This window comes from Myotis brandtii, unplaced genomic scaffold (assembly GCF_000412655.1).
Source record: "Myotis brandtii unplaced genomic scaffold, ASM41265v1 scaffold48, whole genome shotgun sequence".
Taxonomy (NCBI): domain Eukaryota; kingdom Metazoa; phylum Chordata; class Mammalia; order Chiroptera; family Vespertilionidae; genus Myotis; species Myotis brandtii.
Genome location: NW_005368341.1, coordinates 6,697,828 through 6,724,798, shown reverse-complemented (window position 1 = coordinate 6,724,798; position 26,971 = coordinate 6,697,828). Strand labels below are relative to the sequence as shown.

At 39.9% G+C, this 26,971-nt stretch overlaps 1 protein-coding gene across 1 annotated transcript in view; it reads right to left on the bottom strand.

Moving 5' to 3' along the window:
- Positions 1-14,947: 14,947 nt before the first annotated feature.
- CDK6 (cyclin-dependent kinase 6) overlaps positions 14,948-26,971 on the bottom strand; it is a 202,238-nt gene continuing 190,214 nt past the window's right edge. Inside the window, exons 5-7 of the mRNA XM_005876089.2 lie at positions 26,221-26,271; positions 21,706-21,841; positions 14,948-17,144 (exon numbers count right to left, since the gene is read on the bottom strand). Coding sequence (XP_005876151.1) covers positions 16,998-17,144; positions 21,706-21,841; positions 26,221-26,271 — 334 coding nt within the window. The 3' untranslated portion in view covers positions 14,948-16,997. The remainder of the gene's footprint in view (positions 17,145-21,705; positions 21,842-26,220; positions 26,272-26,971) is intronic.

Genomic DNA, 26,971 nt, shown 5'->3' with positions numbered 1-26,971 from the left:
GCGTCTGGCCACAGCGCCACCTGTCGGCGCGGAGGAGAGGCCAGCGCCGGCGGTCACCCATTCCGGTTCTTCATCACCCACCCGGGACAGGCTCTCTGTGCAGCAGCCTTCACCAAGACAACTCACCTCCGTTTGGCATTGCATTGTCAAATGCGGGTGTGAGAAACTTGAAAGCATGTGCTTTCCTTATAAACTCACACTGGCTTTGGAGGGGTGAAGGAGAGTTGAGAAATGGCATTACAGGTAACCTATGAAGGTGGGCAGAATTCCCACGGAGGATCTGATTGGGAAGGACATTCCAAACAGAGGGAACGGCCTGAGTGAAAGGAAAGGTGATGTGACAGCACAGACCACGTCTGGTAGAGGGGAAACAAGGTTGGAAAGGTACATTGGAGCTGGAGGCCGAGGGCCTTGATTGTCAAGGGAAGACATTTTAATTTATTCTGCAGGCAAAGCTTTTTGAACACAGGGAGTAACATGAGCATTGATGAAAGGCAAAGTTTTAAATAGTGACAATAATACTAATTGACTGGGGGAGGGATTTTCACCCTGAAGAGCATTCAAAGATTTTAACTCAAATGGCATCTTTAACATTAAAGCGGAACTGGGGGTCTTTATCCAAATTTAATAATATAGTTGACTGGTTTTCACATACTTTTCATTGTTGTTGTGTGAGTATCAAAAAATGTTAACAATAGCTAAAGACACAGAAACCCAATCCATAAAGCCAAGTGTCTGTCCTTTGGGTGGGCACATCCCTAGACTGGAGATGGAAGCAGAGCGCTTTAATGTTTGAAGACAGCTATTTTCATCATCCACTATTATTAACCAAGGGAGCAAAAGACAGGAAACAAGTTAAATTCCCATCACAAGGGAACTGGTTAAATAAAGTATGGTACAACCATACAATGACAAACTAGGCATTTAGAAAGTGATGTACAGCTGCATGTGTTGATATGGAAGAATGGCCACTTTACATATTAAGAGAGAGAAGCGCAGAACTCTATATAGAATATGAGAGCATGTGCGTTAACAATAGAATATAAATATTGGTTGAACTATATGAAATTGTTGATATGCAGCAATCTCTAACCTATAAGGATGACAATTGCATATGGTTCAAATTATTACATATATATGCTTGAATATGTCCAGAAAATTTTCTGAAAAGTTTACCCAATAAACCTTTAGTGTAGGTTACTTCATAATAGTACTAGTGGGTTGAGGGGGACAGGGCATAGGGGTTTTTATTTTTCACCATATCTCCTTCTTTTCTGATTTATTTTATGAAAGATTGCTCAGCTAATCAACTCCCCTTTCTCTGATTCCATACTCACCATGTAACTTCTGGATGCAATTTTACCGACATTGAGAAAAAACATTGACCAGTAAACATGATTACTTTGTGCTCTTGACAGGTATATTTCTCAGTGTACAAGACATAAAGAGGATTTTTTAAAACCAGGATTTTGAATTATGAAATGCAAGTAATAAACCCCTAGTTCAGTACTATTAATGGACAAAGGCAGTGGAAGTTACCAAGTAAAATGACTCAGAAGGGAAAATTCCTGATATTCATGAGAGCTTTAAGTGAATCAATGTGTAATAATTTCACTATAATTCTCCCCTTGCTCTATCCCTACTGAGGTGACTCACAAACTATAAAAGTTTTGGCCTCTTACTTCAGGTTGGCTTTTGTTAGTGTTGAAAGAGAATGCCTTTAATTAAAAAACACATAGCTCTACTGAAGTGTAGTTTACATATAATAAAATTTACCAGTTTAAAATGTACAGGTGATGAGTTTTGACAAATGTATACAGTCATGTAATCGACACTACAATCAAGATATAGAACATTTTCATTTTTTATAAAAAATTCCCTTGTATTTCTTTTTAATTAATTTCCTTCCCTGTCTTCTAGCCCCTGAAAACTGATTTGTTTTTTGCTTTTTCTAGAGTTTCATATAAGAGGAATCAAATAGGAGGTAGCCTTTTGTGTCTGACCTCTTTCACAATACTTTTGAGATTCACTCATGTTGTTTATATCAACAGCTGTTCCCTTTTATTGCTAAGTAGTAGCCACTGTATTTATAAATAACATTTTGTATATTCATTGACTTTTTGATGGACATTTGGATTTTTTTGCCTATTATGAATAAAGCTGCTATCAACATTCATATATAGGTGTTCCTGTGTATGTTACCATTTATTTCAAGTTAAATACCTAGAATATATTTACATTGAATTGTAAATACAATAAGCTGTAGAATATTGAATTGAATTATAAGTATATGTTTAACTTTAACCCCCAGCAAAATGGCTATGTCATTTTGCATTACTGAGATCAATGGTGAGATTTTTAGTTGTTTCACATATTTATTAATATTTGGTGTTCCCTAATCTAAACATTTTAGCCATTCTAGTAGGTGTGTAGGGATACCTCATTGTGGTTTTGATTTATATTTCCCTAATGACTAATGCAGTTGTTCATCTTTTAGGTTCTTTTTTTTTTTTAAATAATATTCTTTGGTAAAGTGTCATTTCAAATCTTTTTCCCATTTAAAAAAGTAGATTATTTTTCTGAATACTAATCCTTTGCCAGAATGTTTTGCAATCTTTTTCTCCCAATTGGTGGTTTGCCTTTTTATTTTCTTAAGAATGTCTTTCAAAGAGCCTAAGTTTTAAATTTGATGAAGTGCCATTTATCAATATTTCCCATTTGTGTCTTCTCTAAAAAATGTTTGCTTAACCCAAAGTCACAAGACTTCCTTTTATGTTTTCTTCTTCTTTTTTTTTTTTTTATTAAATCTTTATTGTTCAGGTTACATTTGTTCCTCCCTTCCTGTGGTTCTGGGTGATGTCCGTTCCGTCTTTTAGTTGTATTTTTGAAGTGGTTGTTTGCGGCAGCAGTCTGCGGTGTTTACCTATGCCGCCATCTTGGTCTCCTCTATGTTTTCTTCTTATGAGGTAAGGATCAAGGTTCAATTCCCCCCCAAATAGATATCCAATTTCTCCAGAACCATTTGTTGAAAGGATTGTCCTTTCCCCCATTGAATTACTGTATTATTTTGCTAGAGCTGCCACAACAATGTACCACACACTGGGTGGCTTAAGCAACAGAAATTTATTTTCTCACAGTTCTGGAGCCTTGAAGTCCAAGATCAAGGTGTCCACAGGGCCGTGATCCCAGTGAAGGCTCTCACTGTTTCTTTTGGCTTTCTGTGGCCCCAGGCATTCTTTGACTTGTGGTTGAATGAATGAGTAAACAAGTTTCCAGTGATTAGATGGCTTAAATCAAACTGCCGACACAAACAGATGCATGCACAGTACTGCTCATGGAAGCATTGTTTCATACAGTGAAAAGTGGGAATAGTGTGGGGAGAAATACCTACTAATAGAGGATTGGCTATGTAAATTATAGTACATTTATACAGTGGGATACTATACAGCCATAACAGATGGTGATACAGACTTGTAGTCATTGAAATGACAAGTTATCCAGGATACGATGTAAAGTAACAAACAAATAATCCCCAGAGCACAATTTACTAGTATTGAGTGGGTTGGACAGCTTGTCTCCAAGAGTAAAATTATAGTTCCATAACTTGCATGTATCTATGTAAAGCTTGGTATCCAAAACTTGTCAAAATGTTAGAAATGATTTTATCTACAAGGTGGCATTTTAAGAAATACTTTTTTTCTTTGTAGTTTTTGTGTTCTTTAAGTACTTTATGGTGAGCATGTAATCATTTCATATTGACAGTTACATATAAATTGGTCACTGGAAACTCATTCACTTATTCATTCAACACAAATTGAACTTCTACTCTGTTCCAAGCACTTCTAGAGCCTAAAGTATGCAATTGTATTTCTTTCTTACATGTGATATGCAATCTTCTTCCAGAACTGACCACACCGTTTACTTCTCACTTGGAGTTGATAAGAATGACTTGATGAAATAAGATAGCTTGTATGGAATGTTCCAGAATTCCTGGCCCTTGGGTTTACTGAACCCCCTTCTCCTCTACAGAGTGCCATTTTTGCTGCACCCACAGTTGACTAACTATATCACAATGAAATCCAACAAAGGTCTATTATCATTAACCTTCACCATTGAATCAACGCTTCTCTTGACACTTCTGCCTACCAGATGCTCTTTGAGAGTGGAGGCCAGTGGTAGATGCTCAGTGAATATAAGTAAATTGACTTTCCTTAGCAGGTTTCTGCATACACTGTCCAAACAGATGTCATTTTCCAAGGAGGAATCCTAGAGACCACAGGAGGCATAGCATTCAGAACAATGGGCCCCATTCCAAGTGCTGCCTCCTCTTGGCTGATACAGTACTTCTCAAAATTTTCCACAGGAGAGTGAATTGTGTCAAGGGGATCTGGTGGCATAGTCCTGTGTAGTTATTAAAATCATAAAATGTCTTTGAAGTTGGCTATATTATTTTAAAAATTTGAATGTTGCATTCTATTCTACACCTTTTTAAAAATGTATTTTATAAAGAGCATCTTTAATAAGAAAAATTTTTCTTTTAAGTAAAATTGAGTATTGAGGAAGGTAGACCTTGTTTATCTAGCTTTGTATCCTCCCTTGTATACCCCAGGTTTCTGGGAACCCCAATTTGAAAAGTGCAGGCTCTACTATTTTTTTGTTCTTATCTGCACTGAAATAAGTACACAATTTTTCGACTTAGCTTTTCACTAGCTTTAAGTTACAGTGCAGAGCAGGGGCCCCATGCTGCCGTGCAGATAGAGTGGAGGAGGAAGCTGTATTAGGATGTTTGCCGCAATTAACGGAAATTTACTTGGGCTACAGACATTGAAAGAAAAAATAAAATCTGGAGCAGACTTTATTCTAAGGATATGGGGCGTTTCCGAGCCCAGGGAACAGGCACCAGAAGGTTGGCTGGATTCAGTCTCTGCATATTTCCTTCTCTCCACAGACTGGCACCCCACGATCCTCTGCATACATGAGGAGAAATGTGGTCACCCTGACTTGAACTTCCAGACGGGGAAGAGACTGACATGGTCCAGGAAAAGTGGCGTTTGCAGAACAAGCATGGCCTCCTGGGGCCCATCCACCAGTTCTTCCCTAGAGAACAAGGAAGTATACGTTGGACTGACACCGCTAAGGGCAGAATCAGTGGCAAAAGGCTGTCAATGAAATGAGGTTCTATGTGAGTAGAGCAGAGATAACCAGAGATGACTGGTTGGAGGATCTTTCTGTACACTGCTTTGAAAACAAGGGTCCAGTCTAATCTGGTTGTACATACCTATGGTTTGTAAACATGTATTAGTATAACTATGACTGACCTCTTAAAATAAATTACAAACTGATTTTTTGTAATAAAGATCAAAATCTTGACTGCTTTTATTATCCCTCCTGAATATTTCTTTCTTTTTTTTTTTTAAATTAATAAATCTTTTATTGTTCAGATTATCCCGGCGTTGCACATATCTTGGGGAACCCAGGTTTCTTCTCCAGGGAGGGCCCAGCTCATGCCATTGGGCGAGAGACAGATCCACGGCACCAGTCACCACGAGGCTTCAACCTCAGCATGAACAGAGAGCTCAGGCAACAGCTGTGGGCAATTGGATTGTAAGAAGAGGGACCCTCTTGGCAAAAAGAGCAAGAGAGGTCAATACAGAATGCTCAAGTGCCTTCTCACCCTCCTGAATATTTCATGTAGTTTTAAAAATCTAGACACAACTTAGGGCCTGTTAAAAATAACTGAGGGAAGTCCTAACGAGAGAATTCCCAGGGAACTCTGATGGACTAATTGACAAATACCTGGTATTGCACACAAAGGGGAACATGTATCAGGCAGCAGCTATGACCCCATGTTGGCTTTGTTGTATCGAGGTACTGCTTGGTCTGTCACTCTGCATCTAGTATATAAGTGGTGGAACAAAAACGGGCCAACATTAACAAATACTATCCCCCTCCCAAATCCTTCGGTGGTTCCAAACTCCTTTATATGGTATATTGAGCCCTTCATGACATCACTTCCTGACTCCTTCATACAGCTCCCCCTACAACCCTTTACTAATTGTTTTCCAATATTAAGTCATGGCCTATTAGTGGGGTTATGAAATCAGTTTGGTGGGTTGCCACCAGTGTTTTCAGAGTGGAGGATAATAAAACAGAACGTGTGTGGGACACATCGCATCATTCTGTGAAATACAAGTTTCTGATATATGTCCGTGTGTGTATATATGTACCAGATCATGTGGTTAGATTCTATTTTTTCTATAGGTTATGATCCCGGTGTCTGAAAGCTACTGCTCCAGGTGTGGCCTCTGCAGTCTTGCTGCCCGCTCTTTCAGAACTGCATGCCTCTGCACACGGGAAGTATTTTTCCTTGTCGGACTGGCAAACATGGACTTGTTTTGAGTCCACTCAAACATCACTTCTGATGCAAACTTTTGGCTCATCTCCAGGTCATCAGCAATTGGTCACACAAACCTTTCCACAGGTTCCACCTGTAAGCGTCAGAAAGGGCTTTATATGGTATAAAGTCTCTCCAAGTGAGGCCCATGCCTCACTCATTTTCAGTTCTTCAGTGCTTAGCACGGTCAACTCATAAGAGCTTATTGAATAGCTGTGACTGAAGTTCTAAGCACAAGGAACTGCTATTTACTTTTTAAAAACATCTGAAGCCTGAAAAGGAGTCTCTTTGAAGTTTAAAACATATTCTGCTGAAACTTATTTTATTAAATGTTACTTTACTGACTGCGATTATATTCATTTTACATTATAATAAAAAATAAGATAGTAACGCATCTCCAAGAAAGCTGTTTAAATCGCTGTTTTTATTATTTTTATTTGCTACCAATCTTCTTGTAAGAAATACAGAAAGCATGACAAGTATACAAAGCATATTTTTGCTTCCATTGAGCTTGTGTATAAGAGAAAACAATGACATTTCAACACCAATTCTTAACGAACAATAAATTTTCCATTATCTGAAAATAAATACCCAAAATTGCATTCTAGCACCCAGTAAGACATCCAGTTTCCAAAGGATTATTGATCGGCAACCCTCTGAATTTTCTGACATGTTAGCTTCGCCACTGCAGTGTTCACTACTGGCAGTTCTCTCTCCAAGTAGTTCTTAAGAGTAAGGCGCATGCTAGAATGGCTACCTCTGACCTCAGAAACCCGGGGTCATAAAACATTCTTTACTTGAGCTCTTAAAAACAGATGGCTAGTGATGGGGTATTTAATGTAAGTTTTGGTGGCCATTGGCTTGCATAGTTCATCTATACAAACACCTACTTTTTTATTTTCTTCTTCAGGTCTAGATCAACTGACCTGCATTTTCATTTACCTATAGGAAGGAAGCAAGATTATTCAGCTCAGGGTACTATGAAGAGGATAACTTTACAGATAAGCTTTCTTACTTTCTTTTTTTTTTTTCCTCCTCAGGAGGGTTTTCTTTATGGAAAGGAGGGATGGTCACTAGAGTAAGACAGTCCTCCCCATTCTGTTCCTGTCTACACCAGAGGCCGTTTTTCTTTAAGGGTAAATGATCCTGATATGTAGGGAGATTCCCTGCTTTCAGAGAGCTGCACACACTCCTCCCCCACTTTTGGAGAGGACAGGGTTTATGTACCCTGTGAGGAAGGGTACCCAGCTGAACCTGCCAGGCCAGTGTGGTAAGTCTCAACCTTGTGTACAGAGAAAAGAGCAGAGCCTTATCTAACATCAAGCCATCTGCCAACATTCTTGTAAGACTATGTTCCAGACAGTAAATTTCCACACTGCTTCTCTGACCTGCTGAACCCAAAGCACCAAACCAGAGCATTCTGTAGCGACATGAGCAAACGGAATGAGAGTAATTTTGCACCTTTAAGAAACATGCACCCTTATAAGTCTGTACCCTGATATTAAAATAGCGGAATGAGTTTCAAGTATGAAGAAATACAGTAAAAGGATAGCCTGTAAATGGACAGAAAACAGCAGCCTGAAATGTGGTTTGTATTCTTGGTTAGTTTTTCTCTTTGTATCACAGCCCAAACTGAATGCTCTGTAGAATGACGTGGCTTAAAAATCAAGGTATATACAAAGATGCTAGAGGGCATTTGGGATTGGTTTTGTGAGCACTCTGTGCCCAGCACCAGGAACCTTCTCTTGATGACTGTGGCCAGCTGAAAGTCCGGTGAGGACGGTGGCCAAGCCTGAGCACACCCGTGATGCTGAAAGTATCTCTCATCATGTCCCTGATGCCCAAAGAACAGCAGAGGAGGATGGAGAGCACCACATGGACTGGCCAGGATGAGGGCAGGGAGCACCTCAGAGGGAAGGAGGAAGAGATGCAGGGGATGGGCGAACATTAGCTCTCCTGGGCTGGCTCACACAGCTTAGATTAGTATCTGACATGCACATGCACAGTCTCTACACCTCCAGAACCGTGATTTCAAAAACAGAAACCAACAAAGCAAATGTCCAAATTAAGATTTTTCTACTCTTAGAACATTTCCTAGTCTAAGTAAAAAAAAAAAAAGCCCACTGGGTGTGACATCCTTGCTGAAACCTAGAAGAACGTTTTCACTAGGCCCTATGGGAATGCAGAAACACGACTATATTTCACACATCTCAGAAATGATAATCCTGCAAGACCCTCTAGTTCTAACCTGCCATCTACGGGCACCGATACTGTGCTTTTCTTAACACACCCTGCTCTGCTAGACCAAACACTTGCCATTTAGCCTTCAGATCAAAACCTAAAACACCAGAAATGCAACAAGCTTTTGAGGTTGTTGGGAATTGCTGGTTATTAAGATCCCACTGTTGACTACTGTACACGCAGTCCTTGTTTTTACTACCAGACTGGATTGCTTCTGCACAAAACCAAGTCGTGTGAAGCACGGAAACTTGGACTTCTCCATCTAGCACATTCTGGAAGCTTCAAGGCACAAGCTGACAGTTCTGCTTCTACAGAAAACTCTCACACTGCTCTCCTTGCACCAAAACTACCTGTTCCCACTACTGCACACAATGCCTATGAGGGCTCTAGATCGCACGTGGAGGCTCTTCTCTAGGCCAGACAAGAGGCTCTGCACTGGCACCCATGGTCTCGGCCTGGCATCAACTCCAAGGGCCATCTGGCAGAGTCCCTAAATTAAGGCAGTATCTGATGCTTTTCTGTCTGTAGTTTTTACTGTTGCTATATTTTCACACTATATTATTATATGCATATTTGACAAAAGAACAACTACAAATTCCTTTGCCTTAATTCCTTACATAATGATAATTAAAACATCTAGACACAAAAACACTATAGCTATAGACTTAAATTCTACTGTCATGTTAAAATGCATGCAGCTTACTCGGGGGCTTAGTCTAATCTTTACTTTCTTAGCTCCGTCAAGACCATGATCATGAAGGTTAAATGCATACCCTAATGCGGTCTGCCTTCAGTTGAACTTTCACAGGACTAGTGTGATGCAGCAATAAATAATATAAATGAATAATAATAGAAATAATTTATGCAAAAGTAGAAAAACTTGAAATAGATATTTTCCACCTTGTTAAGTGCTGATCCTAGGGGTAGTTGATGCTATTCACTCCATGTACTAATGTATTTATCATTTGTCATACAAAATAAATGAATACAAATAAGTGAGGAACTATAACAGTCATGTGTACATTGTTGCAAACACAGGACCAAAATGAGAAGATATATAATGCACTTGGGGGGTGTTCAATAAATGTATTATTGCTGAAATCTATTTTCATTATTCAGAGACTTCAAGGTCAAGTTCAGAGTTGCTGGTGAGCATAGAACTATTGCTAGCTAATACATGTTATAGCACTTCATAAAACTTAAAATCAGAAACTTTCAAGTGAGGGTATACAGGGTATCTGCAGGACTGTAACCTAAGCACATCAACGGAATTTGGCTAGAAACCACAGAGAGCTAGAACTTAACTGTGTGGCTCTACCAATATGCTTGCTGATTAGTGCTACAGTCATAGTTCTTGGTAGTAATATTATAGTTATGTGCCCCCTTTAAGAAAAACCTACATTTGACAATCCAAACACCTAAAATAAAGGATTATTTGCTTAACAAAACAATTCACACAAAAGTTCCTCTAACCAGGAAATTCCCCTACTACACCAGATACTTTGCTTACATATCTTTAATTACTTGACAAAAAAAAAAAAAAAAGACAAAAAATTGGAACAAGAGTTAGGAGCTTTTGGCAACTGAGGATGAAGCAGAAAATAAACAAGTTACACAACAAAACCCTTCCAGGCATATCTTTTGCCATCATATATGTAGAATGATAGAAAATTGAAAAAAAAAAACTTTCCTGTAATTACACATATCCTCTTAAAAAAAAAAAAAGCAACTGAGCTTAGAGCTTGAGAGATGCCTGATAGCTTCATACAGAGCAGCATCTCTTTATTACCTGAACTCCGGAGAATTGTGTTGTACTTATTTATGTACAGAAGACACCCGTTTACTTCTCGGGACATTTGACGTCCGAAGACTGCAGAACAGATGCCTCTGAGACAGCAGCAGGCACGTGGACCACGGCGTTTCCAGCCGGGTCTGCACGTCATTTTAGCAAAAACAGGTGAGCGGCGGGCGGGTCCCAGCCAGCTCCGCCCACTGCCGCTCTACAGCCAAAGGGGCGGGGCCCGTGCAGCGCGCCCCGAAGGGGTTCGGGCAGAATTAACACTGGCCCAACTGATACAAAATTCGTGGCTCGAATTCGGCCTGCTTCAGTGGGACTTGAAGCAGAGGGACGAGGCCGATGATTTATGAGCTTTTGGACAGCCTCTGGTGTGTGCGTTATTTTGATTCAGTGTGAATTACTGAGACTTGCCTGCCGGCTACCCTTTAGGAAAGCTAAGCAGGCACTATGGAATTTCCCTCGTTCCTTAGGAATAAACTGCCTTCTGTTATGCTGTGTTAAGGAAACTCTGAAAAATACTGTGATTTCCTTCCTCCTAAATTTCAATGACACTAACTGGGGAAAGTGACTTCTAAAATGAACTAAAACTTGGGGGTTAATGGGTTTTGGGGCAGACCTGTGAATTAAAACATGAGTATAGGGATATCTATATTTATATCTATAATAAAATTGCCGAGAACTACACAAATGGAGAAATTAAAAACTAGTGTAGATATATTCCTAAATTATCATACTCATGTCTAGACAAAAAAAAAAATTTTAAATTGTAATTTCCTGTGAATTTACACTTGTGCTTATACAAATGTAAAAATTAGCAGGTCTTTTAGTATTTCAGGGCTATTTCAGCATAGCCAATTCTGTAGAAAAAAATAGTTTTGCTATTTAGTAACTGATGTGCTACTTATTTTGTTCATCCGTTTTTAAAATTAGAGTTAAGACACTGAATTAATGTCTAAAGGCCACGATGGTAGGGGATGTGGGGATGTGAAAGCAGCAAACATGGGTTTGGTACGTGGGCTGGGGCACTGGTGGAGTTTTACACTCCTAACAAGACCTAGTGCTGCCTTTTTAGTAGTAAGTCTGTCCATCTTGGAAACTTTTGCACCTAGAAAAGTGAGGTATTTAGCTACCTCAAAAATGCATCTTAAATAAATGAATGCCTAAGCTTTCTTTATCCACTTAAATGATCAAAATGAGAGTATTATCCATCCTCCAGAAAAATTTAATTGCAATTCTTCAGAACTTAGCTAACAACTAAAATGTCTAAGTTACAGAATAGTATGAAGACTATTTGCCTCCTAAAAAACAAGTGCTAGACAAGAGTTAAGTATGTGCACAAAAATACAATTAGAATGAAGTCTTCAGAAATACCTCTTTAGCCTAGGCTCAGATCCCCCCCTCCAACCCCCCTTCCCAGCCTCCATGAAAAGTGCCACCTTGTGGAATATACTGGAATAAAACAAGAAAGCTCATCTCTTAGGAGAGTGTGGATTTTAAAAGACCTTGTATCTCTTTTCCCTACAATATTAACTTCCAATTGCTGTAACAGAACTTAAATTGCTGCCTGAAAAAAGCCATTATTTCTTTTCAGGTGGCTCTTGTTTTCTTCTTGAAGGCCAGAGCACCAGTATCAAGGAAACAAGTATGTTGATGGAAGTCTATTCATTTATCTTAATGAACTCCCTGGATTGCTGAGAAATAGCCCATTCATACATCATTAAAAAAACACACAAGCGAAAACAACTAATTGAGAAAATCAGAACCCTCCTCTTTTTGTTGTTTTCCAAAGGTCAGATGATAGAAAAGGCCAAAAGAATATTTTTGGTTTATTTTCTGAAAAAGCAGATGTTAGAAATGCTTGAGATATAGGTATGTAACAAAACTAGTTTGAAAATTGCATTGATAAGAAATGAAAATGCCATTTTCTTATGCTTTTGAGGAAAACACCATTACTAATCTTCTGAGGACTCACATGGCTTGACAGCTTTTTGGTCACCTCAAGAAGTTTCTACACTGCGGAGAAGAAATATGGAACTATCCTCCTATTCATATATCTGCATGCATTAAATGCATATGCACATGGTAAATGGTTTGGGTTTCACAATTATTCAAAAGTCCTGGTGGCATAGGAAGCACATGCCTTTTTAAAATTTACTTTTTTTAAAAGAACAATCTTAGACTTGCCTAACAAGTGTAGCTTCATATGGCTGCTTTTTTCCATGAAATGAGAAAGGAATACAGATGGTTTAGTTTGCTCAGCTCAATTTTTGAAATGGTAATTGTTTGAAATGGCTTTTCCAAGTTCATAGTTGTCAGATGACTTCAATATCAATTCTTACAATATGTTTGTTAAAATATATGTCCCTCAAAATATATTTCACTTTGAAATATTCTTCTTTAAATACCTTAATTTTCTCTAGAATTTCCTCTATCGATAGCTTTCTCTTTTTTTGATTTTTAAAGAATTAGAAATCATTTAATATCTTTATTTTTATATCACAATGTAAAACATGCATTCTTATGAATTCTAACAATATCTATGAATTGATAACATTTCAGTATTTTCTTGCCAAAGTAAATATTCTATAGTCTCTATATCACCATAATTAAGTAATTCTCGGGGCTTATTAAACTTTTAACATTATTCTTTCTTAGAGCCAAGTATGCAACACAGCCTGCTTTTGGAAAATGTGTGATAACTCTCATATACTTATCATAAAAATAGTCAAGTTGTCACTTAAAAGAAAAGAAGCAATTCTTTGGAGAGAAGAAATTTAATATGTTTATATTAGGAAGCTTACATGATTAAATTTCCATGACGGGTAGAAATTGCCGTTACTGACTCTTACTGGCACTACTTTTCAGAGAAGGAGCTATAATTGGTTAAAAGCTCATTTTAAATACATAATTTAAGATTCAAAATGTTTGGTACAATTGAAGTGTTTTTCTCATCATTATGGATAGGACCACATCATGGAGTCAAACTATAAATTTCTCTATTAAAAAGAACATGTTTTCTTTAAAATATTAACATCCTGTGCATTCTGAAATATTCATTTTTACTTAAAACTAAAAGGCTGAGATTCTATTCTTAGGTGAATATTTTGAACTATTTTTAGTAAGTCACCTGGGGCTAAACGAAAAGCCTGCCATTCACAGTGCGTGTTTCCTGAGAGAAAATCATGAGAATGAAAGAATCTGAAGTGGCCCAGAGCTTTCTTCCAAAACTGGTTCTTTGCTCCTTGAGTTCCCACCCACTTCAAAGGAGAGATGAAGTGGGAGGCTCCAATGCACCTGATTCTTACAAGCTCTTACAAATTGTGTTTTTAAGGCGGCGATAGGGTCAGGGCTTTATGAACCTTTGCCATGCAACAGCTAACTATTATGACTAAAGGGGCAAGTTTCTTCTTTACTCTTTGTAAATGTACGTTTTAACAAGTCTACCCTGCACAACAGTTCCCACAATGCCTGGGCTGCCAGGACAGAATATGATATAGAAACTATCATGTACATTCTTGGACCAGTCCTAGAGAGAAACTCAAATGTGATTTCAAATCGCTCACCGTATTTCTACTGCTATAAGCTGCTTTCAGGGAACTCTGGGGCAGTCTGACCTTTGCAGCTGACCACTGCCTAGCTTCTGGCAAAGATGTCTGAAAACATATGTCACAGAAGAATGCGCTGCATTCAGTAAATTTGCACTCTGCTATATGCTTCCAAGAACCTAACGGCAAGGGCGCTTGTGTGGGATCTGGATTTCAGACGTGGTGACCTGATGGAAATAACAGAAAACAGGAGAGTAATCACTCAAGTGTCACAGCCACAATCATGGAAGAGCTGGGGCAGACTCTTAACAAGTTCAGAGAGGCTGAGATGCCCTCTCATTCTGCCTCGCAGAGGATAATCTGCTAAGGATCTAATACCTTAAAGTTTGTGCTTTAAGTTTTCTTTATACACACTACTGAGAAATGACCCCAAAGTATATGCTAGAAATAAAAGTTGAGCTCTTGTTTAAAATTCTAAAGAATGCTGAAAAAATTCCAGTTTAGAAAAGCTGCATTTTTCTAGAGCAAACTTGTGAAAACTTTTGCAAAAGCAAAAACTCAAGTTATGTTCACTCTAGCCATGAATACTAACAGAAAAGCTCATAATCAATCAGTGCAGTGAGTTTTAAAATTCAATTTCTAGGCCCTAGCAAAAACATCTTTGTATATTGCTCCCAACCAAAAGAAAAGGCAGAACTCACATTTCCATGGGAGAATGCTAGTCTACCTAGTCCTAAATGCTCTGGATTCATTATATCTCAAGCATTTACAGTGGTGACAAAACATAATGCTGTCACAATGAAGAAAGTGTAAAACATTCTTATGGCCCATCTTCTCATCCGTGTCTTTATTTTATTTATTTTTTAAAAATATATTTTTATTGATTTCAGAGAGGAAGGGACAGGGAGAGATAGAAACATCAATGAAGACAATCATTGATCGGCTGCCTCCTGCACGCCCCCTACTGGGGATCAAGCCTGCAACCTAGGTATGTGCCCTGACCAGGAACTGAACTGTGATCTCCTGGTTCATAGGGCAACACCATATCTTACTTTAGAATAATTTTCCTGCTCTTCAAGTTACTGAATCAGAACACTATTAAAAAAATGGATTAAAAAAAGAATGGTTCCTGATCCGAAAAACTGTCAAGGAGAAAACTCCCAATTTTTCTCTTGTTCAAGATAGTCACATACAATATTAAGCTGTGAGGAATTCGGTAAGGCTTGACTACACACAAACATCACCTGGAATATTTTCTACTCAGCGAAGCAATGTCCATTCATTGAAAGCTCTAACCCTAAAACATGGTCTAATGGTTGCATGAACTCAAAACATGAGTCAGAAGGCAAAGTAGCTAAAATTCCTCAAACATACTTACTCGGTGTCTTCTGCTTATTAGAGCCAAATGAGCACTCACCACAAATAAGGCAGTGATGGCATGAACTATAAAGTACCTACAGAGAAAATGGCAAGAGGAAGAGTAAAGCTATTCACAATGCCCAAGTCAGGCTGGCTCCGCAGAGAGCAGGAGTGTGCACGAGGCACTGGAAGGGAGCACAGCCTGAAGGAAGGAGAAAAGATTAGAGTAAATATTTCTTTCTAAAAAAAAAAATAGTTAAAAGATATTCCCTCAGATACTACACTGACAATATACTCCATAAAAACGTAAAACACGAAGTAACAGTTTAAAGCCATCTATGTGCTGGTGATACAGAAGAACCAGTCTTCCACTCATTGTCTACGTAACAACGGGGGCTGACAGGTAGGAAGATTGCATTAGAGTGAGAGCATAGGGACCCTGTTAGGGATCGTGGAATTAGAGCCATAAACCATAATCTGAATCTATTTACGAAAGGTTCATTGAAAGAAAGAAGAAAGTGCATGCAAACAGCTTAAGTAACCTGTCATCGGTAATGTAAGGGTAGTAATATTTATCCGAGGCGCTGGGGGATAGAAAAGATGGATACTTCGCAAACAAGGCAGTGCATTGTAGAAAAAGTACAGTGTCACAGGTGGAAAAATTCAAATGGCATTCCTGTCTCTAGTCAGAGAACTACTCTCTAAACCAAACGAGGAAACAGTTTCTGACAAACTCCTAAAATCCACAACAACAACAAAAGAACCAAAAAGGAAATACATTTCAAACCAGGAAATAAAGGCTTTCTCTATGTTTTGCACCTATTTGAGGTGCATTCCCTAAAACCAAAGCAAGTGAGAAAAAAGCTTATAGGGCATTTTTAAAAAAAGAAACAATAAAGCATTTTATACAGGTTAAAATGTACTTAGAATGAGTAAATTCAGCTTTTGGAAGAGTAAATGAAATGTGTGCTTTAAAAAATAGGTCTCTTAAAGATACTAAAATTTTTTTTCCTCTTTGATGTGTGTCTAAAACTTCATCTAGATAGTGAACATTTCACTACTAACAAATTTACTACTTGTGGCCAGAAGAGAAATTCTGAGGACATAGGCTCAACTCTCTAATTTCAGGAGCCCATCCTGGTGAACCACCTTTGGTCCACAGATGCCTGTTACGTACTGGTCACTTTGAATCCCCAGAATTCAATTCTCATCATTTACAGAGAGTAACACTTTAAGAGATCAAAAATCACACACACACTCACTCAACACGTTCACTCAAAAGTACCAAATCAGGCCCGGCAGCTGCAGGGAGATCCGTCACAATCAGCTGTGCCTGGATTGCTCATTTTACTCTGGCAGCACTCAAGGTTAGAAAAATGAAATGGCAGCACGATTGGTCAGCAGCTTCTCTTTTTCTACAATTTTTCCAGGGTTTTGACACAGACAGACAGACAAACACACAACGAACGAACATAAAGCTGCAATCGCTCTTGCATTGATTTCAAACAGTAAACTAAGCCGTTTCCTCGGAGAAGCAGAGCCCACCCAGAAGACGGCAGCTAGAAGGTCCCTGGCTGGTGATCTTCCGCAGCTCTGCAGGGGCTGACGCAGGGGGACCCATAAGACACCAGGGGATCCGCTTGAGGCGGCGGCTGGGAGCTCAGGCTATATTCATCTCCGAACTGTTCTGGCTGGGCGGCAGGTGGGAATCCAGGCTCTCCTTGCGCCTCTCCAGGTCGTGGAAGTATGGGTGAGACAGGGCACCGTAGGCAGATATTCTTTTGGCTGGATTAAATGTCAAGCACTTCTGTGATAAAGAAAAAAAAAATCGATTGACATGAAACATGTTCCTTTAAAAAAATGTGCTCTGGTAGTTACATCTTCACTACCATGAATTATGTGTGTCTCTAATGAGAATGAGTATCTATTTCAAGGGACAGTAAGTAAATTGTAGACCAAGCATGTCAAACTCAAAGACTAACACGGGCCAAATAAACAAGGTTTAAGTTTATGTGGGCCGCAAAAAAACAAAAGCTTCAATTTTCATGGAAACGTAGGTTTATTTCGATAGAGACATGCTGAATACAAAGGGCTGAAATGAGTAATTGTTAACATAAAATAATAGAACATTTTAATAAAAATTAGTATTTTTTCTTGAACATTAACTTACCAGACACAGAATAACTGCACAAATTAATAAGCATAACGCAAATAAACCTATGTTTCTTTTCTCCGAAAGTGAAATATTTCCTGTTGCACACACCAAACAAGTCAGTACAGACTAATGACGTGGCAATCGGCTGCTAAAATATTCGCTGCTAGTATTAGTGGAGAGAAATGGTGCACCTGCGCGTAAGGGAAATAAATGAATGCAAAACGATTATAGTAATCAGTCATTAGTGAACACTGTAGTTTGTTATTAATAATTAAGTATAACACGATATTGTAAAAATTAAGTTATGAAATTTTTATTAAAACGTTCCTTACATGCCATTATATTGGCTGGGCCGCAAAAATATTTGTTGTGGGCTGTATGGGGCCCGTGGGCCGCGAGTTTGACATGCTTGCTGTAGACAGTTCTCATTTTATATATATCCTTAATGTATAAACTGCCCCTCAGAAAAAGGCAACACCTTTTGGGTTGCCTGTGGACTGTTACTACCCAGAATTTCTCTACAACCCACCCAGGTCCTTTAAAATATATTATTATTATTATTATTATTATTATTATTATTGTAGTACGCATGTCATTTTCTTTAGGTAGTGATTTTTCTAATGCTAGCAAACTTTGTGCCATAGTCAGAGACTTCACCCTATCTCTGAAGTCTTCCTACAAGGTTTGTCAATGAGCAGAGAATGGCAAGGTGTTGTTCAAGTGTAAAGGGTAATTACTGAACTGCTCTCCAAACCAAAACAGTTTCTGACAAATTCCTAAAATAAAATACAAAACAAAATAACAACAAAAAAAACAAACACATGTCAAGCCAGGAAATAAAGGCTTTCTCTATTAAGGAGGAGGCGTGTCAGGCTAAAATCTAGATGCTAATTATCCTAATCTACTAGCCAGCCATGCACCCTGCCCCAGCAGAGGGATGCCTTCCTTCTAATTCACATCAAAGTGCCATATGGGCTAGCAGCATCCCCAGAAGGAATCCGTTAGATTCAATTCAAGTCTCTAAACTCTATTCCAGGCTGTGAACTCAAAGTGCAGGTAGAAGGGGAAAGGAGGAAAAGGTGAATCCGTGGAGCAGCGATCTCCATCCCCAAACTGTTGATTCCTAATCAATTAGCCAGAAAAGTTCCCTAATCTCAGTCCATTTCCAATCCAACCCCAAGCAATCTTGTTCTTCAAGTCCACACTTTTCCTTCCACCAACACCGCAGGAGTACCCAGCGGGTGGCAAGCAGTGCCCTGGGAGTTCACAAGTCGCAGGGAAGCTATAACAGCTTTTTCATCTCTGTGAGGCATGATGCACTGCAGTGAGCTGGGTATCTGACATGTCTATGTATTTGAGTCTTCTATGTAATCTAAAGACTTAACGTTATTATGGCTATGAAGACCACTTCCGTTTAATCTGGGTTTCTGCTCTTCAGGAGCTCTGTTAAACGTGATTGACATAGGAAACCATGTACACATAGAAAATACTACATATAACTTCAGGCGAATTTTTGAGTCCCCAGAAATCTTGCTTATCCTGAGCTCCCTACCAGTCCATGGGTACTAGCCTCCTCACAGTGTCTTCTGAAAATCAAGAGCAAAAGGACAAGCAGAGGAAGGAGCTCGTTCACGGAACGGTTCTACTGTCTCTAATAGCAACAAGCATTTTGAGAAAAGCTTTACAAGGAAGGGACGAATTCCCAAAGGACAGGAGAGTAGGGGCAAAATTCTTGAGACAGCTCTCTCTCCAGAGTCTAAGAAGAAGAAAGTTAGGTAGTGGCATTAGAAAAAGAAGCAGCCAGTTTAATCCCCAGAACATAGAAAAGAAGAAATAAAAAATTGTGGAGCCCAGCCGGTGTGGCTCAATGGTTGAGCATCGACCTATGAATCAAGAGGTCACAGTGCGAGTCTCGGTCAGGGCACATGCCCGGGTTGTGGGCTCGATCTCCAGTGTGGGTTGTGCAGGAGGCAGCCAATCAGTGATGTTTCTATCTCTCCCCCCCTCTCCCTTCCTCTCTGAAATCAATAAAAATATATTTAAAAAAAAGTTGTGGGAATGTGTTCAAGATACAGAGACGTCCCTAGAGGCTTCTCTGGGAGGAAGCCCTGTTCCCACAGTTATACTGATGGCTTAGAGCTGGAAAGAGGGGAGAGAGGAGGAGAATTCCTTAGCTTCATGTGGGGGTGTGTGAGAATTTCAAGTCTTAATACATTATGTCCTATAGAAATAGTGTTGGGAAAGATGGCTAAGATCTATTATTGCTCTACCCCAAATGGCACAACTGGCTGGCTTGAGTATTAAAAAAATCTCATGTCATAATATTGTTTCTGCAAGAACATTTAATTTACTTCCTCAAAACACTGACTTATAAAATGACTGTTTGAAATTACAACTTACTTAAGAGGATCTGCACTTTTCCAGCATATATTCCCTTTCTTCCCTTCCCTCCCTCCACGGTGAGAGCATTCTTTCCTCTCCCAAGGTTGGCCTTGGCCATGGAACTTGCTCTGGCCAGTGGAATGAGGACAGAAGGAGCAGGGAGGCTTTCCGAGCCTAGGCCTTCAGGGCCTTCTCATGCTTCTGCTTGCCCTTTTGGGAGCATCCGCCTTCTCCCAGGAGAAAAACATGCTCCAAGGAGCTGAAGCCTCTCTGGCCTGGGCCCCAGAATAAGGCTCACGGAAAGGCCTGTACTTGACCTGAAGGCAGGAGGAGAGCTGCCCTGCCAATCTGCAGACCCATGAGCAAGGAAGAAATGCTCACTGTTATATGCTAGTATTTTTTTGTTTTGTTATTTGTTATGCAGCAAAAGCAGGCTAAGTACAATGACAGAAAAAAAAAGTGCCTCAGGCTCTGAAAACAGTTAGATAGCAGGAACTCTAACATTTTTTTTTCAGCAAAAGCATCATATTTGGAATAAGTATTTAGCCTCCCAAGTTAACCATAACCAAGGGGACAAAACTCGAAAAGATGTGTCGATTTCAGTTGTTAAAAATAATTTCCCCCTGCATTGTCTTATATACAGGGGTGGGCAAAAGTAGGTCTACAGTTGCTCATATGGAAAAAGACATGCAGGTTATGATGACAATAGCTTTACTAACTCAAAAGAATGTCACTCACAGCTCAAACCTGTTTTCGCCCACCCTTGTATGTATATAAGAGCATTTATAAATGTTGTATACATGTCCATACATATATGATTGAGGCATGATATAAAGTCAACCTTTTTTTTCCAGATGAAAATGAAGAATAATTTAACATGCTAAACTTCCAAATGTTAACCGTTTCTTAAATAACACAAACTTTCTAACACAGTCTTCATTTTTCTTTAGTAAATGATTTCCAATAGAGGCAACGGGTGTTGTTGGGGGCACGGCTGCCTATCTTGCACCAAGTGGCCCATCTTCTGCTTTCTAGTTCTAGCCTGGGTCCCCCAGCAGCTTCAGACAGTTCTGAGCTGTGTGGTTTCGGGCTGTCCTTTCCCTGAACGCCTGTGGATATTATGCTTTATGCCTAAGTTTCCCCTAGTCCCGATGTCACTGGTTCTGCTTCTTATTCCTCAACTTGCTTCTTCCTTCTCTCTTTGGTACGTGTCTTTGTTCATTTTTCTTCTTTGTCTCCTGCTACTTTCCCAGTCTAGCACTAGTGTGTTGTCTGACTTTGAAAGCCACCACTGCTAGGGGGGCACCCTAAATGAGCAGGTGACACTGTCTGTCATTCAAAGTTCCTGCTGAAAAGGAAAGCCTATGGTGGCCATATTTTATACACCAAAGGATACAGGCCGTAGGAATAAACAGTGGGGAGGAAGTTTAGCTGTCCTTATTCGTAACTTGGCAGTGGAGGGAACCATTGCCTAAGCATCAGAAAATGAGCCACCATCAGGGGAAGATGGAGTGAGTTTCTACTGGGAACATCAATGGCTCTGCAGACATGCCAACCACTGGCTGTGCCCACCCAGAGCTGAAGCACAACATTTCTACTAAGACCTATAGACTCTTACGTCTGTATCTGAAATTCAGAATACACTACAGAATGGGAGCACTGACTCCTTCCGGTCTAGGTGTGGGAAAGAGAGCTGCAGAGAGATTGCGGCTCATGCCTTGTGAGGTTGTGGCACGTGATGCTGAACTGATGCTGTTCCCACCACCTAGAGGGGACAGGGCAAGTCTCTCATCAGCACAGTGCAGGTCAACTCTGCATCGCCTGAACTTACCAGAAGGAGGTCTTTGCCTTGTTCATCAATGTCGCTTACAAAATTCTCAATAGGTTGAGGAGATTTTGAGTGAAAAGCCTGCCTGGGAAGGGCCACATCTCTAGGCCAGTCCTCTTCTCCTGGGAGTCCAATTACGCTACAAAAGAAAAACACATGTGAACATCAGCATCTGCTGCTACGCAGAAGCTATTTTCCCACCAAATTCTAGATGAAGGTAAAGTCTAAGGGGCAGGCACGGGGGGCACAGAGCCCCGGAGCCCCTCACTTATATGACTGGCAGGATGCTCATTTCTCTCTGTTCAGCTGCAATACGGTGATCATGGGTAGAGGGTAATCTCACAGGAGAATTGTAAAATTCGCTGGGAAGAGATAAGAGATTCCTCTGGAAGCAGACAGTAAACAGAAGAGATAATGAAGAAATGGAAAATACTCTACTACCAATAAGCCCTGACATACTGACAGGGCAGGACCTATATATTAAAAGTAGACCCACATGGGCACAGAACATTTTCTTTTATGCTTAAGATTGCTTTTTGTGTTCTGATCAAGCACTTTGGTATCGACCTGCTTTTATGATGCTCATGTAACATCATTTCTTAACATATAATCTTGGTTAAAGATTAATTCCCCAACTACATCCATTAGAATCAGACAAAAAGAAGAGGCTGGAAGGTATGTTCGTCCTGTGTTATGCAAACACTATTTTATAATTTAACATCAAAATTAATTTATATGTTTTTATTGCATAACTATTTCAAGGTATTCCAAAGTGAGCAAATAAATAAAAACAGTATTCATTTATGTTTTCCCTGAAAATGATTCTGAGCCCAGAAATGTGGACAGAGCATCAAATAATGTAAAAACAACACAGGCTTTGGAAATAGGCAGATGTGGGTTCAAATTCTACACCTGCCACTTATGGATAGGTAAGGAGAAATTGCTTAACTTCTATGAATTTCAGTGTCTTTTTTATACAATGAGTACTTGTCAACATCAATACATTACCCATTATTACTATCCATAAGAGGGAACATTAATCTAAAATGTGTTGGCACTACCACCTTAACATATGAACTGCTTGAGTTCTAGCAATGCATAATTTAAGATTCTTCAGAAATATTGTAGATCAGTGGCTTTAAACAACATAATATACATTATGTAGATCTTATTTATAGTGTTTGTATAGGCAGTTAAGTAGATTTGAACAAAGGAAATCAGGGGATGCAAAAACTTATGTCTCACATAGACTGATTAATTCTAAACGAAAAAATTATAATTTAGTGAACAGAATCTATGACTATTCAAATACTGACAAACAATTTAAACTACAATTAGAAATGCTGCTGGCCTGCCTGCATTAGGGTCTTCTTGGCCTGCCCTCGCTGGGACTAAGGCCCAGAGGGGTGAGTTCTCCTGAATGGATTTCCAAGTTTCAGGAAGATGTGGTGCCAAATGTCATAGGATCTCTATAGGGCTTTGTTCCCCTTCTCTCACCTAAACGAAGCCCAGGTCCTAGACCTCCCCTGGGGAGAGCAGACAGTGTGTCATAACTGTACTCATCGGCGGGAGTCTGGGCAAAGACAATCCTGCCTCTGTAGGATATGCTGGGAGAGCCATGTTATCGAGGCAGATAAAAACAGAGTCAGGGACATATTTACTGGAACAAATGAATGGAAATGGCAACTGTACAAAATTTGCTTAATAGCAAGATTAGAATAAGAGTACAAAGAAGAAAAACACCTCACTACAAATTATTAAAGAAAATAAATATGTATGAGAATGGGAGAGGAAGAAAAGAAGAATGCTTATTAAAGAACTTCAAAATTTTTCTTTCATTCACTTTTATTTTTTAGCCATTTTTATATTAATATATTTGCATACCAGCACCAGTTAGTTACCTAGAAACTGGTTACAACAACTATTAGTAATAATTTAAAATCTTTTTATTTGCAGCTTTCAATATATTTATATTGAGTTAAATCTGGCAATATGGGCAGCTGAATGCCAAAAGCCCTCCGAAAAATAGGGACTCTGTATGTATATGTGGTATATAATTATATACATGTTTACATAAATAACTTTTAAAAGTGTTTGTAAGTCTATCACCTCCCCTGATCCCTCTAACAACCTCCCATGACATGTATTACCGCTACTATTCAGGTATTACTATTTCTGTTTTATAGATGGGGAAACTGAGTTACAGGAATGAAATAGACTGCTAAAGCCACACATAGTGAGTTTAGCCACAGAGCCTGGAGTGAACCCAATTCTCCTTATTCCAAACCCAATATTTTGGTTCTAGTTAACGATGACTCTGGTCTTAAAAATGCTCCAAAATGCCACAGGCGAAAAGCATTCAGTTTCACTTTCAAAGTACTTGCTGTTCTTTGAAAGTATAAATCTTCCTAAACACCAACATTTTTTCCCCCTTAAAGAGAATGCGAATATAACTTTCTTTAAAAATTCAGTTTCATACAGTATGAGCTTTTATGGCCCATATGTGAGCGTGGTGAAATTCTGATAGGCCCATTAAAAAGTGCCTGCATCAAATTTCAGTATTTGGACAGCTGACTATAAGCCTTAAAAGTTGACATTTGTACCAGAAAGAATGACAGAGCACAAAACCTATAATTGGCAGTGAAGGTGGGGACAGAAATCATTTTTCAAGTACTTGAGAAGTGACACTAGGGTGCAGTATTGTCCCTTTTCTCTACGCCAAAGTAATGACTGCAGTTAGAGGAAACAACCAAGAAGTAAAATCTAAGAGTATAGAACATGTAGGACTTCATGGCTTCTTTCCGCTTGCAACCTAGGATCTCAGGCCTTTGCCAAAGGTGGAACCGGCTTTCCCATGGAAGCAAGTCAAACAGGCTGAGCAAAGGTTGCTCCTGGTCCATCTCACTGGCTACGTTATACTCAGGGGCACCAACAACGTTAACAAGATCGCAGACACCAGTGCTGGAGGTAGCCCAGGTGTCCAGGTGGTGTCAGTAGGGAAAGCAGGTGAAGGGCTTCACTGCCTGGCAAGCTGCTTTCCTTCCCACAGAGGGTCTGACTTTCCCACGTCCCTCTTAAAAATCACATACACACCAACTATATTCAACAGTGATGGGAAGAGAGATGGAGTTCATCACTCAATGACAAAGAACTGGACACTCAGAAGCCAGTTCTGTCCTGCACCACCCATCGTACAAAGTGTTCAGAAGCAGCAGTAGGAGCAGCAGCTGTGGCAGTTGCCTTGGACCCAGGCAGCCACCGACAATAAAACGAGCAAATGTTTTTCAGACCTCAAAGCCACCGGGTCCTGACTCAGCAGTGGCACTGGTGCTAACAGATGTCTACGGGAGCTGTTTCCAGTTACCCAAAGAACACAGTCAGGTTCCGGTTGTGTTCCAACTGTTTTAAGCAGTCATGCTTGGATAGATGGGGTTAAAATAGAATCCTTTTCTCCAGGGGTACTTCTCCCCAGTTTTACAGGCTACAAATATCATAAAAATCACCAGGATTCCTAGAAAATGTCAAAGACCAATGATCAGGGCTTTTTTATGTGTTCTACAACTCCCACTTTCTTCCTACTCCACCCCAATTTTGATGGGACTTGGCAAATGCACAAATCCCCAAAGGATGCCATACTGCATGCTTTGTGAGAAGAAAAGCCCCCCCCCTTTTACATTCTAGATACATGAAAGCATCCATACCTTCACATGCACACATGCAGACATGAATGGAACTCTGCAAATCAGCGAGGAGCTATGTAACAGACAACTGGAACCAAGGATTTGAAGCACAAGAAGGGAACGTAAAGAAAATTTAAGCCCAAAGTTTCATTTCTCAGGTAAAGAAGTTGAGGAACAAAATGGTTAAACAATTAATAACGAATGATAAAAACAGCTAACATTTTAAAAGCATTTACTACGTAGCAGGCACCGTGGAAGCTCTTTTTAGGGTATGTTAAGTGACTTACTCAAGATTACAGTTATTTAGCCACAGGCATAGGATTAGAACCTAGGATTCTCATTTCCTATCGCAGTGCTCCAAAGAAAAATGGATTGTGTCGCACACCATTCTTTGTCCAGGAAAACAATGCCAAACCAACCTGGATGCCTAAAGGATACTCAATGGGGACAGGAAGCCCAGTGGGCAAGGATGGGTTACCAGGCCACCAAGCAACGCACTTCTGATGGTGGATGCATCTGAAATGACCCCAGGCAGGCAACACACCTGAACTAAAGAACAGGAGGTCAGCCAAGCAAAGAAGAGGAGCAGTGCAACAATCCACACGAGCAACATACAAGCCTCCAGAGCAGAACGGTCAGGCCGCCCGTCATGACGGGTTCTGCATAAAACAGCAGGTCTACCGTGTCCCCACTCACCACACAAATAGTAACACTGTCTGCGGCAGCAGCTTGGGGCAGGAAAGACAAGAGATAAACGCATTATGTGAACGTCAGAGGAAAGTCACCGTGAATGTTCTAATGCTACGGGCACTGGTGTAAAATTACAGTTATTACTTACTCCAAGATTTTTCCTAGTTGATCCACATCTGAACTTCCACGAAAAAGAGGCCTACAAGAATAAAGATACATATTAAACATAGGAATTTTCTCAGGTTCATTTCAATCATAGTTGTCATTATCATTGTTGAACAAGAAACAAAATATTCTGTAAGGGTGGGGAAGTAAGGAATCGAGACATTTCTTGAATGTCACTTACGGCAAGAACCTCTCATGAATAACTGGTGGTGCCCGGTGGCCATGTTTCATAATCATGACAATCCTACTCACGGTCACTGGAACAGCAGTGCCACCATCACACACAGGCCTTGGTTGCAAAGTTCCACTTAACTCTGTGATAGGTGGAGCAGGTCACTGTCCTACTCTCAAACCAGGGGTATGTGGTGTTCTTTCCAACTGATTTTGGTCAGATCCTCCTCAGAGCACCCTTTCCTCACCACTAGGCAGGCAATCATAATACTTCCTCGTGAGTCTCTCTCCTTCCACTTGTCCCAAATGCTGTGGTGAGCTACCTCTGGGTTGCTGATTATACCACTTCCCTTTCTCCCAATATTACGGCAGATAAGTATTACAAGTTCAAAACCGTAACTCTGGACTTCAGAGGTGTTTGTGAACACACAGCCCCCATTGCCTACACTGAGCATTTCACTGGCTGTGCCTGGTCAGCAAGCCCAGAGAGAACAGAGAGCACCAGTTCAATCTGATGAGCTCGTAGAGTAGCTTTGTCACCATGCCAGCGGCGCCCCGCCCCC